Source organism: Gadus chalcogrammus, chromosome 1, assembly GCF_026213295.1.
Source record: "Gadus chalcogrammus isolate NIFS_2021 chromosome 1, NIFS_Gcha_1.0, whole genome shotgun sequence".
In the NCBI taxonomy this organism is placed as follows: Eukaryota; Metazoa; Chordata; class Actinopteri; order Gadiformes; family Gadidae; genus Gadus; species Gadus chalcogrammus.
In genome coordinates, this window is record NC_079412.1 from 7,313,513 (window position 1) to 7,331,904 (window position 18,392).

Below are 18,392 nucleotides of genomic sequence, written 5' to 3' on the forward strand. Positions count from 1 at the left end.
TTCACTAATTATACAAAAAAATATATATATGTACACAAGCATAACTATTAATATATTTGCCAGACCACAAACAACCAGCACCGGTACGCGTTACCTAGGTAGTTAAGCGTTCGCCTATTCTGTTGGTATATAGGCTATCTAATGTCGAACCGCAAAAGTTCCACTTGGGCACACTTAAAAAAAAGAAAAGCCAAAAAAGTTCTGAGGCCTTTGCAGATAGAATAGAGCTGGTGAGCGCCGGTCAGAGATCATTAAAGATGAACTGAACTGAAATTTGAAGTTTAGTTGATATAACAGATGTATTGTCTGCGTTCTCATTGGTACAATACCTAAAAATGGCTGAACTTGCTAAAAGTGATTAAACTGTACGGTGAAAGTGTTACAGGGCGCCGCCATGTTGGATTTCAACAATCAGCTACGTCACTGGCATGGTAACCTACTCCTACTCTGGCTCTAGCAGCCATAGCAGGTAATGAGTCAGGCTCTGAGGCTCGCTGAAATGGCTATGGAAAAGCAAACAACCAGGTCTACAGGAGGATCATCTTTTGCATTGCCCCTGGCTGCAGTAAATAATTATATTGTACATTTTTCATTGATTAAACTAATGCAGTGTGCAATTAAACATTTTACCACACAGGGGCAATATTAATTTGCGGCTCCTCCCCCGCAATAAACATCCCGCTTTGAACAGTGAACTCTTTACGCCTAGCAGCTATAAAAAGCTATAAAAACTATAAAACCTACAAAATGACTATTAATGCAGGCTATGTGAAAAATGCGCAGATTTTGGCTCAGCCTGGCTCCGCCCTCTTCCGCTACGTAGCTAAGATGGCTGCTGTTGAGTACGAAAAGTGTACATCGCCACACACTTCGCGATTTGACCGTTTTCAGTACACTTAATTTCGCCCGATCTGAATCGGAACGCCCTGCGTACTCAAACTTAGACTAGTAAGTACGGATAGGATAGTATGGATATTGGAACACGCCGTTGTAATCATGAAGCGGACGAGGCCACGGCGAAGTCTGGTGTGGGACCATTATGATTTAAAAAGTGACTTCTTGGGGAGCACTATAGGCCTACCACTCAAGGCGAGGTTAGCATCGAAGCAGAAATAAAGAACTTTCTGAGCCCCTGGATTGTGGAAAGTTGTTCCCCCGCCTTGCCAAGTTAGCACGGAGGTATTTGTGCATCACGGCAACATCTGTCCCCTCAGAGCGGGTGTTTTCAGCGGCTGGACTGACGGTCACCAGGCTGCGGTCGCGTATGACCCCAGAACATGTCAACATGCTCATCTGTCATCTGTCCGTCAAAAAAGGCCCTGGCCGTTTTGTCAATAACAAAAACAATAACAATTAACACTAGCTTTTAATAAAATTTGATAGCATGGACTTTTCTTATTTCTTAAAATATAGATTTATATATATATATGTGTGTGTGTGTGTGTGTGTGTGTGTGTGTGTGTGTGTGTGTGTGTGTGTGTGTGTGTGTGTGTGTGTGTGTGTGTGTGTGTGTGTGTGTGTGTGTGTGTGTGTGTGTGTGTGTGTGTGTGTGTGTGTGTGTGTGTGTGATGCATGCAGTAGTCTGTTAGGGGAGCGATAGGTGCTGGACCTAAGAGCAGAACACGGGGACAGGAGTTGGAGTGAAGGTGAACAGGTGTATGTGGAATAACCAGGAGTGAGGCACGGGGCAGGTTGGAGAGTGGGGCGCATCAGGTGGGAGGAGGTGAAGCAGGCAGGCTGGAGGTGTAGATCCACAAAACTATAGGCAAAAGAGAACAAAGGTGAGGCACGAGATTTCAGCAGGAGAAACGACAACTATAAAGTGTATATACTGGAGCCAGGTACGAATAACTACCACGGTATATCGAAGTACGATCCGGCGAAGACTGCAGGGAAACCAGGGCTGCATCCGAATACTCGTACTTGCATACTATATAGTATGCATTTTGTAGTATGCGAAAAATCTAGCGCGTCCGAATACTCAGTATGCATTCTGTAGTACGGAAGTCGTTTCCGAATGCATACTACCGCCAAAGTGAACCACGGACCACACTACGCTATCCCACAATGCAACCGGAGTCTGGTAACAAACGAAGAAGAGATGGCTGACCCGACACCACCAACAGCGGCTTTGTGTGTGTGTGTGTGTGTGTGTGTGTGTGTGTGTGTGTGTGTGTGTGTGTGTGTGTGTGTGTGTGTGTGTGTGTGTGTGTGTGTGTGTGTGTGTGTGTGTGTGTGTGTGTGTGTGTGTGTTCAATAAAAAAGGAAAAATTAACTTCAATCGTCTTTTTCACGGAGTAACAAATAACTGTAAATGTATTATTATTATTCCAAAAAAATGACTTACCAAATGTCCACATATATACAACATAACCTGCCGGTAAGTCGCTCTACGAGATGACCGACGACGACGCCTTCTAGCAGAGATATCCATTTCAAGAGCCATTCACGTAGAAAGAGAATTTTTTTTATTTAATAGCAACGATAACAAGACGGAAAACAGGTACATTTTGCCGCCATCTGGGGGGAGATACGTCATCTCCAAACATCCGGTGGAGTTTCGGCGGCGTTCGGAGGCGTTCTACGCATGTCTGTAGACCGTACTACACAGTCAAGTGTAGTATGGTCAAGTAGTAGACACTAGACAGAAATAGTATGTACTAGGTATTCGGATGCAGCCCAGGTGTATTTGAAGGGGAATTGATGAGCTGATGCAGGCCAGGTGTGAGCAGCTGAGAGTGGCAGGCAAAGCACAGAGATAGACAGGGGTTGTGGCCGACACAAGAGGAGAACACGCAGCACCACAACTGTGGCCATGACATAGTCACTCAATAACCTCTCTTGATTATCTGTAGAGGACATTTACTGAACACTTTTAATGGGGATAAAGAAGTGACAGTTAAATATCTGAAAATGACAAGGTGCATTTTATATAATTATATTTGAGTTGTGTACTTGCATTATCCCAATTGTTTCCAACAATGTTCAAACCCAGAGGAATGTATTCAAGGCCATTGTCCGTTATATTTTGTGAGGACACATTTTAATGGACTCATATCCTTTACCTACTAACTTCTGAGGAAACAGCAATTCAGTAGAGAACAAATGTATTTGTAGGATATTTCAATAACTATCTAGCTTACTACTATTCAATACTATGACAATTGCCTCATGCCAGCCATAAGGATAATTCAAGTTTCCATATATTTATTGAATTTGTAACAAATTCAATTAAAAGGGGTAAAATATTTTTTCATTGTAGAGCTGCCTGCAGCGCGTTGATTCTTGCTCTCTCACCAACACATTGGACCACCTGTGTATGGCCCCTCCAACCCTCCTCTCGTGCACACTCACAACATGATCCTGCGCCGAAGGAAGGATTGTTGTTGGCCTTCCCGCTCGTAGAAGACGTCCGGTCAAATTCCTTAATAGAATCAATAGTGTGTTCAGAAATAGGTGTTAGGGATGTTTGAAATAACCCAAAATTTCTAATAGCATACGCAGTCTGAATCTGAAGAATTTAGGCACACTTTTTTTTGTAGCTCCATTGGCCAAATACTTTTTTGAACTGCTTTTTACCATTGTACAGCTAGCGGGAAACGAGAGGCGTCCCCAGCTTAACTGAATTTCAGTTGTGCTATTGTTTAGGGAAGTGCACTTTGTAATTTGTATAATTGAGTAGAAATATATCAGAGTGATGCTGCCCATTGACTGAGCTTGGAAGCCCATCACGTCAGCAGGCAAACACCGCTAGAAGCATGGGACTCATACCAATGATCTTTAGTTCAGCGTGTCATTGCCCCCTGCAGCTACCACCACAAGTAGGAATTTGCTCCTGCCGGAAACACTGTTGTGTGAACGATTATGTTATAAACAATGTTCAACTTTTTGAACATTGTCTCGCCCATTATTGAATTTGAGTGTGAAGTTCACTCATTTAATGGTACTTTAGCAAGGTAATGACTTGTGTCTATGTCATTAGAATGACATTGCATAACGTGAACAAACAAACTATAATATAGAGCCCTTCAAGGCAAGGACACCATAGGGACATATAGTTCTTCATCAAAGCAATCTTTATTTCCCACTTCACATTCATGTGAACATGAGTATATCTTAAACAACTCCATCCCTTCGATGTCAGGGTGATAAAATAAGCAGGGGTCACATAGGTTTGGGTATAGTTTTGTGCTTCCGCCATTCTGTGAGGTCAGGTGTATGTTGTAGACCCGTGGTTCCCAAAATACACTTCCACTAAGAGCCTTATAAGCTGTTATAGCTTTGCCAATATCAAACAATATGTCAGTGCAACTGCATTACATTCAGTATTTCCACATTGGTTTTCAATGTGTTGAACATATTTCCAAACGTAACCTCAGAGTTGCTGCATTTCTATTCCAGTAAGGAAGTAAGCGTGTAGGCAAACCAGTTTCTTAAAAAAAGGATTGTGTGCAAAGATGACTTCAGGAGTACAGTTTGTTGTCGGGGATCTAAACAGTCTGAATATCCTGTAGTGTTCCATTCCAAAAATACTTCAAAAAAGCCTTTGTTTGCCATTTGGCAGGAAAGGCAACCCGGCCCAAATCAAACAGGCCTTCTTCTGTGAGAAACAGCCAACCGTAGCATATCCAGCTGCGTGTTTCCACTTCGACAACAAATAAAATAAATGAAAAGCTCAATGTATGATCTTGATAGGAGTGAAATATATTTATTTATTTATTTTTAATTCATAAACAATATCCGACATTCTGGGGACAGAAACAATAAACTGTGCTTGAATTCATAAGCATAACGGTCTGCATTGTTATAACAGAGTGCCCTGGTTCACCTTGAGAACAGCCAATCCCTCCCTTTTTACCTCATGATGGTCACTCTTCCCTCTCTACCCTTATAACCTCTCCCTCTAATCTCTAAACGTTTAAAAGACAACGCATTTTCAGATGGGAGCATTGAGAACCTGTTCATAGACATTTGACTCCCTTATTGTTCACACAGCAGTTTGTAGAATTGGTTTCCGAAAGACACAACTTCCAAAGTCTTGTTTTTTGAACTATGAAGATGGAAAGCAACTATTTGCATAGTAAGTAATGGGTTCTATAAAGTTGTTTATCCTTTGTTGGGAGCACTTAATAACTGCAGATTTGAGGCATTGATAAAATGGTTATCAGTAGTGTATATAGCATTTATATATTTTTTAATTTAAAAAGCTTAGATAGTCCTAACTGTAGATGAATTCATACAAAAGTCTTATATGCTAATGCCTTCACTTAACCCGAACTAATCAAGAAGTACATCTTTATTAGGTGTTTAAAATGCATGTAAATAGATGGTAAATCATTATTTTATGTAGCCTTATAAATGATCTCATCAACTCATTGTCTTATTAATTAATTGATAGCCGTTTATGAATTGCTTACTAATTAGTATTCATGTAATTAATTACATGATGCAATGAGATTTATGAGGTATACTAGAACCTCGCTGAACGGTTACATGCTGCCATTCAGACATGCCGCCATTCCGACCTGCCACTATTTCGACGTGCCCCCATTCCGACACCTTTTAGTACCGCCATTCCGACAGTCTAACAATCAGTGGCGCCGACTTCAGGTGGGGGATCATCAATTTGGGGGATCATAAATATTTAGTTCAAATGTGTTCAACCAAAAAGTAGCCATTTCAGTATTATTTATCTGTAATTCATTTGATATAGGCTATTCCAAATTTTGGTTGGGATGATGTATGAAATAACCCATTCCATCAATTGACGACTGCATTTTACGAGTGTGTTACGAGCGCGGGCGTGCACTTATTTAACATGCCCTGGGAATGTATAAATATTCTATGAAACTTAATACTGGACCATTTATTTGTTAGAGTTGGATTTAAACTCGATGCAGGACCACTATTGGAGTGGATTGGTCGAACGAAATTAATTGTTTGGAGTGGCGCGGCAGAACAATCAAGGAATAGGTGCAGTTATCTTCAGATCGGCCCAAAGGCAATACAATGCGCTTTACAAAGGAGAAAGGCGGGAATATAGCTCGCCCCATTCCTACCCCTTTCCACACAAATTTTCGAAGGGGATCAATAAAAATAAACCAAAAAATGTTGCCCATAGAGGGAAAATACATTAAACATAGACTGTAATACAATCCCCAACCTTTTTTTTTCACCTATGGGTTTCCACTAAAAGGGCCAGTAAATATTCCCTCGCTGGCCGGATCCGTTTTTGTGCGTGTGCGTGTGTGTGTGTGTGTGTGTGTGTGTGTAAGATGTCAACCTCGTAGAGCTCCGAAAACATGACCTCAACGCAGAGACAAACGTTCTTCAAATTAGCCTTCACATATTTGTAGGAGTGAATTTGCTCCAAAATAGATTTGTTTGCTGACAGCCTGCTGCTGTGGAATTGCGGACAGGTGTCATCAAAATCGGCTTGTGTGATAAGCAACGCCTTTAAGGTGGGAACGGTGCAGTTAATCTCTTCAGTTCAAGTATTGTTCATGGTGGAATAAAGATCAGTTCAACGGGAGCATTAGTGCTAGGCAGCACACAGGAAATTATACATTTATTTTTGTCTTGTAATCCCTGCTTCTGAAGTGAGCGAACATCTCCAGTCAGGGCTTGTCCGCCCAGTGGACAAGCGCTTTCCACTGTGCAGATAAATCGCCAGCATTCCACTGTGCGATTATCCGTGTTGCGTATGCCCCCTCATATTGTTGAAATCCCATGCTGGATGCTTTAATCTTTTCTATGTGTTTTTTAGTTAATGATCAGGCTATAATAAGACCACGTTGGCTATGTAATCGCAGACAAAAGGGGACATTTCATAGTGGATGTTGGAAACCAGGACATTTTAGCGTTCCGACAGGCTTTTGCTGGGAATCGGGACACGCAACTCAAAATCGGGACTGTCCCAATTAGGGATGCAAATTATCGAGTAATTCATTAATCGATAGTTGTTTCATCTTATCGATCGATGATCGATTAATTGATAAGCGGCAATTCTTCTGAGAAGCTGAATTTCCTTCTGAATGTGACACATTTAGGTGGTAATTCAACGAAGTCGTTTAGTTGTTGTACTTTAAAATACATTTACATTTAGGGCATTTAGCAGACGCTTTTATCCAAAGCGACTTACAATAAGTACATTTGTCAAAATACTTCCACATATTGTGCATTTGGCGTCTTTGTTGTCATTAACCAACTTAAAGTGGCTCCATACTGCACTCTGTTTTGCCCTCTTCATCGTGTCACTAGCTGTGTTCGAAATCGTTCCCTTTACACTCGTTCCCTATTCCCTATATAGTGTACATGATATAGTGCACTATATAGGGAATAGGGAACGAGAATTCGGACACTACGCTGAACATTTCTAAACGTCATTTGCGTCAGTAAATGCGCCGGGTATTTGTGTGACGCAGACAGATGCGCCCACATCAAGTAAACAAACCGGGCACTCACGACGAAAGCTGGAGGTTGTATTGATGTTGAATGTTACATTTCCTTGTTTAATTAATTTTGAATGTTCAATATTCTATGTTAAATCCCAAATAAATTGTTGACATTTCTAAACGAAAGCCGGAGACTCCATCATTAAATATATTCGTTTTCGCGGTTATTCGGCTTCTTCTTCTCCCCTGGAAAAATACAACCGCATTGCATTGTGGTATACGGGAGTAACATGTAGGGAACATCGTATGTACCCTATTTTAAGTCCACTATATAGTGCCCTATATAGTGGACCACTGAGAATTGGACCACTAGAAAATAGGGTGCACCCTATTTAGTGCACTACATCCATGATAGGGAACGATTTCGAACACAGCTAGTAGTGTCCGCTTTTCGTTTGTCTTGTTCTGCTTCGCTTGTGATCTCGCTTGTGTTCCCGCGTGTGCGTGAAGTACGTCTGGCGTCAAGCGCGCCCTCACGTGGACGGTTGGGGAATTACGGGTTAAAAATGCGATTAATTGCAAGTAATTTATTTTAATCGAGTAATCTCTTATCGACAATTAATCGATAATCGATTAATTGTTTGCATCCCTAGTCCCAATCACCAATGTCAGTGTAGGATAGGGCTGGCCCGAATGTCATTTTTCAGGCTTCGAATACTCGTTGGTTTTTCCGAGCGAATATTCAAATACTCGTTCCAGAAAAAAACACCATCAAAAACAACATTAATAATCCCTATATACTCCCTGGAACCCATTTTGACAGTATCTGCATATTTTGTTGAAGATTTAATAGCTTTTGAACGTTAATTAGTAGGCCTAAGTAGGTTGAAGTTTCTTAGTTTTTCCCTGTGAAAGCGAACAGCTGTTGCTCCGTTCCAAATCAGCTGTTCTCTGCCATCTCAGCCCTTACGGGAGCTTTTCAATTCATCCTGGAACGTGCATCTTTTCAGGGAATTTGTACAATAAATCCATAACAAATACCGAATATTGATTGTCTTATGTGTCCATATTATATCCATTATATTGACCGGGTATTCTCAAGACGCTCACGCTCTGCAGCAAGCCAGTCACAGTTGATTGGCGCGGCGCTGTACAGCAAACGTAAACAAACAACTAAGCTAAGGTTTTAAGTATTACTTTTCCTCCAGAGATCCCGCTAATGTTGTGTTATAAAGTAAAGGCAAACAAGATATCTATTCTTCCTCCACCTCTCTCGCTTCTCTGCTTGGTGTCGCTGACGCTTATAGTTTGCCTCCCTCGCTCTGGTAACGTCACGTACGTAAAAAAAAACGAAGCTCCGAATACTGATTTAAGCTTTGAATACTAATTTTCCGAACGAGTATTCGAATATTCGAATAATTCGGGCCAGCCCTAGTGTAGGACACTACAGCACATGCAACTAAGAAATAATCATATTAATTAATTCAAATACAATGATAATAGTAATGCAATTTGTATTAATGACCTCATGTCGGAATGACGGGACGATTTAAAAAAAGTAGAGTACCGCCACTCTGACCATAGAAACAGAAAGTGTCGGGAGCGGTGGGACGTTTGAAAACAATGGAAGTGCCGCTGACACACAAATTGTACCGGGGGCGAAAATTGTACCGCCTACGTAATTCGCGTTGAAACATTACGTCGTCGATCAACGCGATTGTCCGTTGCCGGGCAGGTTTCAAAAAACATTCGCGCTCATCAAGACGAAATAACATAATACAGATAACATTCATTTTTACTTTATATTTGTATTGTATTGAATTTAGCTAGTAAACAGTGTTTAAGGTGGTGTATCGTAGTCTAGCTAGCTTGTGTTAATTTAATTTAAATAATAGACGTCATCGTTCGACGCGATTGTCCATTGCCAGGCAACGTTTGCAGTGATCATCAGTTGCCAGGCAGGTTTGGAATTTTCAAACGCGGATTACGTAGGACTACGTACTACAGTAGAGGAGAGCCCCTTTTTCTATATAAGGTAAAAACATCTAATTTGCCGAAATTGAGTGATAGGTTATACAATTAAGAACAAACAACGGTGGGCCTCTTCATAACTAATTTACATATTTTTTTAATTCATTAGTGTTTTTTTTTTTGTTTTTTTTACAAATCTTAATTTTTGGTGCCCCCCTCAGGTACTTGGTGCCCTACGCAATATACTCTGCGTATAGGGAGCGGCGGGCCTGGTTGTAAGCACGCAGCACAGTACTGTAGGTCTAGCTCCCTAGACTATTCTCTACACGCATCGTTCCACTTATTCTCTAGTACTACAACACACTTCATACCAGTAGAACCCACCTAGTTGTGTAATCAGGTAGTGGACACAACAAATGTTCGCCATTAATCCCAATAGAGTGAAGATTTCAAAATGAATAAGCAACGTCCAACCGGCCTTATTCTATAATTTAGGGAATTCACTTTAAATACAACCTATGTAAGTAATGTATAGCATGTGTTTTCAACCGCCGAGTGGTAGCGGCGGTGGCGCAGTGCATTAGTTTAAGACTTAAACGCCAGCGACCGGGGTTCAAATCTCGACGGCCCATTATCATGCCTTTTACCCCCATAGATGTGGTGCCAGCATGGCCTTGAGAAAATGGGTCCAAGTTTGAAATAAGCACAAAAATATAATCGCATAACCTTTAGTGAATATGTTTTCAATATGACATAAGAATTGGGACTTTATAAGCTTCACTTAAAGGTTGGGTATGGAATTCTCTTTTTTGGCCATTTTTGCAAAATTACCGTATTTTCCGCACTATAAGGCGCACCGGAGTATAAGCCGCAGCAGCTAAATTGAATGATGTTTACATATATAAGCCGCACTGGAGCCCGCCGCTTAAAAATCCATATATTTAGGAGGTCCCCTAGTGGCCGTTAGCTATAAAATTCAAAAATTAGCCGCACCGTTATATAAGCCGCAGAATCGCAAAATGGGAAAAAAGGCGCGGCTTATAGTCCGAAAATTACGGTACTTGAAATCCTTATCATAACCCACTTACAGCCACTGAGTTAGAAGTACTGACATGGAAATTAAACAAGTCAATCATCTGTGGAACGGGCAGGGCTCGAAAAACTCCAGCCAATGATTTCCAGAACCACCGAGTGGCATTAGACAGTAAGTACGTCAATCAAACGGTCGTACTGCACTCCCCCTCCCCCCGCGCGTGGCCCCTTCCTGCACGTACTCAAAGCTCGTGACCCAGAGCAAGCTTCTGTTTGTTGTTATCCTGCGGTAGGTACTGGAGCTAGCTAACTAGCTAATGGCTCACTCTCGCGCATCTGTGTTCGTGCTCGTGCATGATTGCGCGTCCATGTACTTGGAATGGGTGGAGTCAGAGTCAGCGTTGAAGGAGAGGGGGTAGGACCATTTGAGTTGTGTGTTTTCAAAATCTGCTGGCGTTTCGCGAATCCCATACCCAACCTTTAAATGCGCATCACTTAGGAGAAAACCCTGCACGCAGAAATCAAGACTGACGCGCTGCCACCAATCTACCACTCTCTCACGGAGACGCACTGCGCAACAGTAAGCATTGCCTACATAAGGTGCAATGTACCGGTAGCTCAAATAGCGAATACCCTCTCATAGAGAATATTTTTCAGGCAATGCCAAGGGATCGGATCTGTCCCGAAAGACCCCTGTAGGCTACGACACGGGCTCCGAGGTCCACGGGAACACCCAGTGAATTATGTTGTTACATAATTCACACTTTCATACCAACAGGCCACATATGCCCTTACCAATTAAAGAGGCTTCTCTCTCATCTTAGGGAGGGGTCCTGAGCCTAGGGAGGCGTCCAGCTGATACAGGAAGCCAATCATCACGTGTCAATTCTAGAGATAAGAGCAGTCAAGATGTTCGAGAGACCCAGGCGCTCAAGGCCACAAAAACAATTGTAATTCTCGCACATAGCCACAAGAGGTCAGCACCAAGCCACAAACCAAGTTGAAATGCCAACACATAGCCGCAAGAGCTCAGCATAGAGTACATATACGGGTATCCAGGAGGCAGGAGTTCAGCGCCATGCTTAGCCAATCAGAGCACATAACCGAGTCCACGCCTGCCCAGTATTAAAGACACAACACATAGCCCAGGGGGCCAGAACGCTCCAGGTAACGCATCCTTCAGATGCCCTACTAAGTGTATCTCCAAGCATGCATGATACAATTCCTCTCCTTTTGCTTCATAGAGACTAGACTAAACCTTTACCAAATAAAGTGAGTTAAAAGCTATCCTGATTAGACTACCTTTTCTAAAGAACACTGCAGTGTTAAACTTAACTCAATGAATTTGGTAAGTTTTATTTATTTGGAACTTTTATTTAAAGTTAAACCCTTCCTCCAAAGTCCTAAACTTTGTGGATAGGAGGTGTGGTAAATTATTCGTCCAAAATCACAATACTCGTGCCCCCGGTCTGCTTCATTAATCTAACTAAATGCTTTAACTATTGTTTTTTTTTCCATTTCTTAACTTGCAAAAGCTTTACATGTGAGTTAATCATGCCACTGATGTAACTTCATGTGAGGTTCACATGCTGTAATTTCCTCAAATGTAAACTTAGTCTCTGCACCACTTTATTTACGTCATTATTCAAATGTATCCGACCTGGTCACGACTTTTGGTATAAAATGTTTTGTATGTTGATTTATTTTGATTTGTATAGGATATTTCATATGAATACAGTATATTTATAGATGTTACAATGGTTAATCACATTTTTGGTATTAACCAGTATTAACATCCACATTTTTATATTAAATAAGCTAATCTCTTTTCATCAAGTTTGTACAGTACTGATGAAACAATTAATATACCATTATACATGTTTATGTACATGTGTAACATTGAACACAACTGCTGCCTTCATAATAATATAAATGGTATTGTGAAGTTCTAACTACCTCGTTGGGCTGGGTTTGTGTTTCTGACAGACTGCACTGCTGCTGTAGAGTACATTTGAGTTCAGATCATAACAGTATGTGGTTCCGTTCTGCGAGAGAGGAGGATAATTCTGATAAGATGACAGAAGATATTAAAACACTGGCTTGGATTCATGAATGAATCTCTCTCTCGCTCACACTCCCTCGTCCCCCAAGGTTCCTGCAAGGTAGTTAAAGGAATCTACACAACATAGAAGATAGAAGATTGGCTTTGCCAATGTGTTGTACTTGATGGCTACAGTGGCAATGCAAATTCAGACCTTTCAATTAGAGAGAATGGGAGAACTCTAGGCCCAAGGATAATGTATACAAATGCCTTTCCAATGAATAAGATTGGGATATTAAACAAAATAAATATTAGGATAAACAACTGTTGCAAAAAAAATTAAATTAATAATGAACATTACACTCTGATTCAAATATCAACCATTAAGCACCAAAAGGTTCAAAACTAAATTCATAGACAGTGTCACTTGCGGTTTCAACAGTTGTTAATCAGGATAAGGGCTACGAAGAAAAGTTGATCAACTCTTTCCGGCTTGGGACATGACCTATTATATGTAAGAGGTCACTAGTTCCCCATTCCTGCTTTGATGGGGAACTAGTTGCAGAGCTGTCTCCGTTTCAATTCAATTCAAAAAGCTTTATGGCAAGACCATTGTTGTGAACAGTATTACCGATGCATTATTGATCTTTATTTTTTACACCTGATGGCAGTATGTTTTCTTTCCCTGCAAGAGTACTACTTTGTTAATGCATAATAATTAAAAAAATATTTAGAAATAATTATATATATATTTATTTAATTTTTTTTATATACATTGGTAGTCAAGGAGGGGCCCTATTGTTGTTAAGGCGGCCGCCTTAACAACACACTGCTGGGGGAAACACTGCAGTTAGAAGTGATGTATGTTTAATGTTATGAGGTGTATTTGGATAAAATAAGTATAAGTGGAAGTGGAAGTGGGCGTGGTTAATGACCTGGATGGTGCAATTTCATAAATGTCTTTAGTGGTGGCCCACAACTTGGCTAGGAGTGGCTTATTGTCTGATTACACGTTAATTTGTACATATACATGTACATATAATATGATTATATAAATATGAATGCACAATTATAAAGTTCTAATATTATAATTAGACCATGCAGTGCACCCTTTATTTTTCTTGTCTTTATAAAGATTCTTTCTTACATCGATATAAAATCACATTGAAAACAGAAAACAATAAAATACAGTATAATTGGTTAAAACATGAAAAATATAAAATAAATACGAATACTATATGTTGAGGGTTTGGATAGCATTTTCTATTTTAATTTGCAGTTTTTTGTTTTTTTGTGAGATTTTAGTAGTTATAAAATATATCCCATAATCCCACCCCAGCATTAGAATAAAGGGTTGGCTTGAGTATGTATGTATAAAGAGTCAAGATACTTAAAAAAAACCTTTGTTACAATGAGTTTAGCTTTCCTGCAAAGTAAAAAAATACTTGACCCATGAAAATGTTCATTGTGATCATTTGAAACAAACCTCTGTATTCGTCCTTAATTTGTTTCCCTGTCTGTCTTTTTTCACCATAGGTCATTGTTAACCAGCAGCAACCTCAACATGAAGCCGTCAACCCTATCTCTTGTTTAGTGAGTAGAAAAAAGATCCAGCAAACAGCATTTGACACTGAACTCATGGAGACCAAAGAACAACTCGGGATATAATAGAAAAGCCCCAAAAAAGCTAACAATTTAATATCTCTGATTTGAGCCAAACTTCTGATTCATCTTTCAATAATCTTCTCTATTGTATCCTCAGTTAGGCTTGTGCCACCCTAGCTCCCAACACCCATCTCTCTTCTCAACAGTGACCCTCATTGGGGCAATGCCAGTTTTGCTAAATGCTGATGCATCCTTTAGCTCCAAGCAGGAGCTCTTGGACCTGCAGGATTGCCCCCAAGGCTCAGTGGACAACACCCCAAGCCCTTTGGACTCTCAGACTGTGAGCCCCATAGAGTCAGGCCCTGGAAGTCTCAGACGGGATCATGGCGGCATTCGGCCAAAAATTCTCACTGGCACAAGCACACTCCGGCGGGAGATCCAAACTGTGGACGGTATCATCAGTGTGGAGACCTCCATGGGCTCCAAATTCACCTCAGAGGACTTGGATCCGCAGTGTGGCTGGGGGGCCCTGACTCACAGGACCCTTCAGGTCTTCAACACCCCTCGATGGCTGCTGTTCTTCCTGTGCACCGCTTCATTCCTCCAGGGCATGATCATCAACGGCTTCATCAACACAGTGGTCACCTCCCTCGAGAGGCGCTTTGACCTGCGCAGCTACCAGGCCGGCCTGATTGCTAGCTCCTACGACATCGCTGCATGCGTGTGCCTTGCATTCGTCAGCTACTTTGGTGGGACTGGCCACAAGCCTCGCTGGCTGGGCTGGGGAGTGCTCGTGATGGCTCTTGGATCGCTTGTGTTTGCCTTACCCCACTTCACCACACCCCCCTACCAGGTCAGCTTGCCCGAGCACACGGGAATGTGCTCTGCCAACCGTACCGGGCCGTGCCACAACAAGGAGAGTACTGGGCTCTCCAACTATCGTTTTGTATTTATGTTGGGCCAGTTTCTCCACGGTATGGGGGCCACGCCACTCTACACATTAGGGGTCACATACCTGGATGAGAATGTCAAGTCAAGCTATGCTCCTGTTTATATAGGTGAGACTCGCACCTTACATATGACACGTAATCAGTAATGAATATACTCACCCATTACTTCCCAATAAATACACACAGGCCTTTTGCATTGCTTTAATGGCTAATTTTCTGCTTGAATCGTAATCTTGGTCCTGTCAGATCCTTAGTCCCCTCAAATGAATTGTATTGTCAACACACCAGAAATATGAAAGTCTTTGAATTCCTAGTGCATGGGTTCATTCTAACTGGTCATGCTAAATAACTACTACTTGCTCTCCCAGTTACCCAAATACAATTGCTCATTAACACACTTTGTCTCCTGTAAATACCTGTATTTAATGCTATTCCATTGCTGCCAAGAACAATGGACTCACTTTGATCCAAGAGACCAGGAAGTAGGAAATCGAAAATGTTATTCTTCTTACACGCCTCTGTTTTCCTTTCTGTGGTCCTTCTCTCCCCAGGGATCTTCTACACAGCAGCCATTTTGGGACCAGCCGCAGGTTATCTGCTGGGTGGCTTTTTTCTCAAAATGTACACTGAGACCCACCTGACGTAAGATTTAAAAAAAAATATTGGTTAGCTGATTGGATAAACCATCTGTCTATCACCACCTATGTTGGTGATAGACGGGCCAAATCAACCAATCAGATCAATTTCTCTGAACTTATATCTCTCCAATTTTCCAGTAGGCTAGACGTTATACACAATAACTGCATGCAATGCATATCCATGCAAGAAGATCATGGCTAGAGTTCACAACAACATGATTCTTTATTACTTTGTTCGTTCCCCAATCGTTTGTCCAATTTGAAAACAAGATATTTCTGAAATAAATTTGCTCTCAATAAGCTTTTCGGATTAGTAGCATGCTTTTACCGTTGAAGCCCTTGTAGTAGCTAGTGCACATTTTAGCATTCACAAGGATGGGTGCACAGGATTTGCTGGATGTCATTACCTTTGTCTCAACTTATTTTCCACTACTCTTTGCACTACTATCCATATAGATAAGATAAGATAGACTTTATTGTCATTGTACAGTCACCTATACAACGACATTGGGAATAGGGGAATATGTCAGATAAATCCCTCACTGTGTGTGTGTGTGTGTGTGTGTGTGTGTGTGTGTGTGTGTGTGTGTGTGTGTGTGTGTGTGTGTGTGTGTGTGTGTGTGTGTGTGTGTGTGTGTGTGTGTGTGTGTGTGTGTGTGTGTGTGTGTAGTACAGAGCTAACTCCAGAGAACCCTCTGTGGGTGGGGGCCTGGTGGATCGGGTTCCTGGCAGGAGGAGCAGCAACTCTGATCATTGCCCTCCCTATCCTGGGCTATCCTCGACAACTACCAGGTAACTGTCGTACTGAAAATAGAACAACAACACAATATGCAAGTTCCTTCTTGTTCTTCTCAATACGTACATTTAAAAAATATATATATATTTTGATAATTTTGGAAACCCGAAAAGGTATGACCTTCAGGCACTCCATCGTAATGTTTGCACACACCACTTATACAGGAAATAGGCAGACATCCAAAAGAGTCAATCCTAATCACCTTTGTTACGTGTCAAAATGGCAGCAAAGGCAGACAGAGAGTCATGGATGAGTTTCGAATATGTATCTACAACTTCAGCATCAAGATATGTTATTATTCACAAAGTTACACAATTTTTCCCCCTCTTCCCTAAACACAATGTCCATCGCGACCACGGAGCGTCGGAGAGCGTCCAAATGATAGGGCATCACGAGGCAGGACGTGAAGAGAGTCCAAACCAGGGTCGGACTGGGAACGATTTTCGGCCCTGGCATTTTTCCATCTACACCGGCCCCTTATGGACCGACCGACCGACCCCCCCCCCCCTTTAGCGCAAATGAGCCGAACCAACTTCAGCGAACCTACTTAAAGGGGTAGTTCGGAATTTTGGACATAGGGCCTGATTCCGAAGTGAGCATTGGTATTCTATATCACTGGAGACAGTTTTCAACACATTTCATTCAGTCCTTCTAGTTGCAGAGTTCGCTCGTGCTAGGCTAGCGCACGTCAACGGGCAATGCTAGCCTGCTATTAAAAACAGTCTTACCCACTCCACAGTACACCCGAGGTAAATCAATTATAACGACAGACTATAAATCTAAATGTCTGTTTATAGAATAATGTTAGAAATAAAACCAACCTTGCATTGCATTGCATTTTGAGGGAATTGCGGGGTCTCAGCAGCAGTGTTTATATTCCTGTACGTAGGCTACGGCAGCGGCGGGCTGAAACCTAGGTTACCTGCTGCTGTCATTGCTACAACCGCAGAGTACAGTGAACGAAGGAATTCTACAAATGAAATGTGTTGAAAACTGTCTCCAGTGATATAGAATACCAATGCTCACTTCGGAATCAGGCCCTATGTCCAAAATTCCGAACTACCCCTTTAAGAAAGACCTGTGAGCCGAATTCAACATGTCGCGGTGGGCACAATTAAAAACCAAACGGCCTACCTTGACGCTGTCTTGATCGCGGGGCTTCTTGCAAGTTGCAATTATTCCACATTAATCCACACGGTTTAACATACCCGGACAGTCCTGCTAGGCTAGCAAGCAATGGATTATGTTAGGTTGTAGCAGCAGGGACGTCGGGGGCACTAGCAGGGACGTCGGGGGCACTAGCAGCAACGGTTGAAGCACTGGCCACAGCAAACAAGCGATCTATTTTAAAACATCCAGACGCCTCAGCTTGTAGAGATTTCTGCCTTTTGTCCCGAATCTTCTCCGCTCCCCCTTTCTTCTTTTTGCCAACTCCTTCCATGATTTTTAGCCCATCCACTGAAATTAAAATATAAGCAAAGCAACATCCGCAGCATCCATGGACCGTTAACGTTCGCTGTTAGATGTATAATCCCATCGTGCACCGCAACATATTTTTGCAAAATATTCGAACATAAATTCGCCAAATATAAGAAGAAAATCGTAGTTTAGTTTAAAGAAAGCATTTTAGTTAGCATTTTAATTTAGTTTGTTGCAATGATTGTACAGTTTGAAGAAACAGGATTTTACAGTTTGAAGAAATAGAAAATTATACCATATAGGAACCGTCACATAGATGTGCATGACAAGGAAGCGCTATATATACTGGATGCACCATTGCAACAATTTGACGTTAGGTTCTTTCTTGGGCTCTTTGAGTTATCCGTATTGTCAGGTAAGTAAGGCGGTCGTATAATCAGTATTGGGGCCGGTATGATTGAAGGAGGGCCGGCCCTCGCACGCTGAAATGTGGACCGGCCCTTCTGGCAAATGCCCGGTATCACAGATTACCAGTCCGAGCCTGGT

General features: G+C 41.7%; 1 protein-coding gene across 11 annotated transcripts in view; it reads left to right on the forward strand.

Moving 5' to 3' along the window:
- slco4a1 (solute carrier organic anion transporter family, member 4A1) overlaps nucleotides 1–18,392 on the forward strand; it is a 43,655-nt gene that overhangs the window by 1,532 nt on the left and 23,731 nt on the right. For 3 of the 11 annotated variants that reach the window (XM_056586361.1, XM_056586386.1, XM_056586449.1), the window contains 4 exons: nucleotides 13,975–14,031; nucleotides 14,302–15,101; nucleotides 15,545–15,635; nucleotides 16,302–16,423. In XM_056586361.1, the coding sequence (XP_056442336.1) occupies nucleotides 13,975–14,031; nucleotides 14,302–15,101; nucleotides 15,545–15,635; nucleotides 16,302–16,423 (1,070 nt within the window). Of the gene's footprint in view, nucleotides 1–2,231; nucleotides 5,081–11,221; nucleotides 11,746–13,974; nucleotides 15,102–15,544; nucleotides 15,636–16,301; nucleotides 16,424–18,392 lie in introns of those variants that run through there. The other 8 variants (XM_056586393.1, XM_056586413.1, XM_056586378.1 and 5 more) reach the window with 7 other exon arrangements.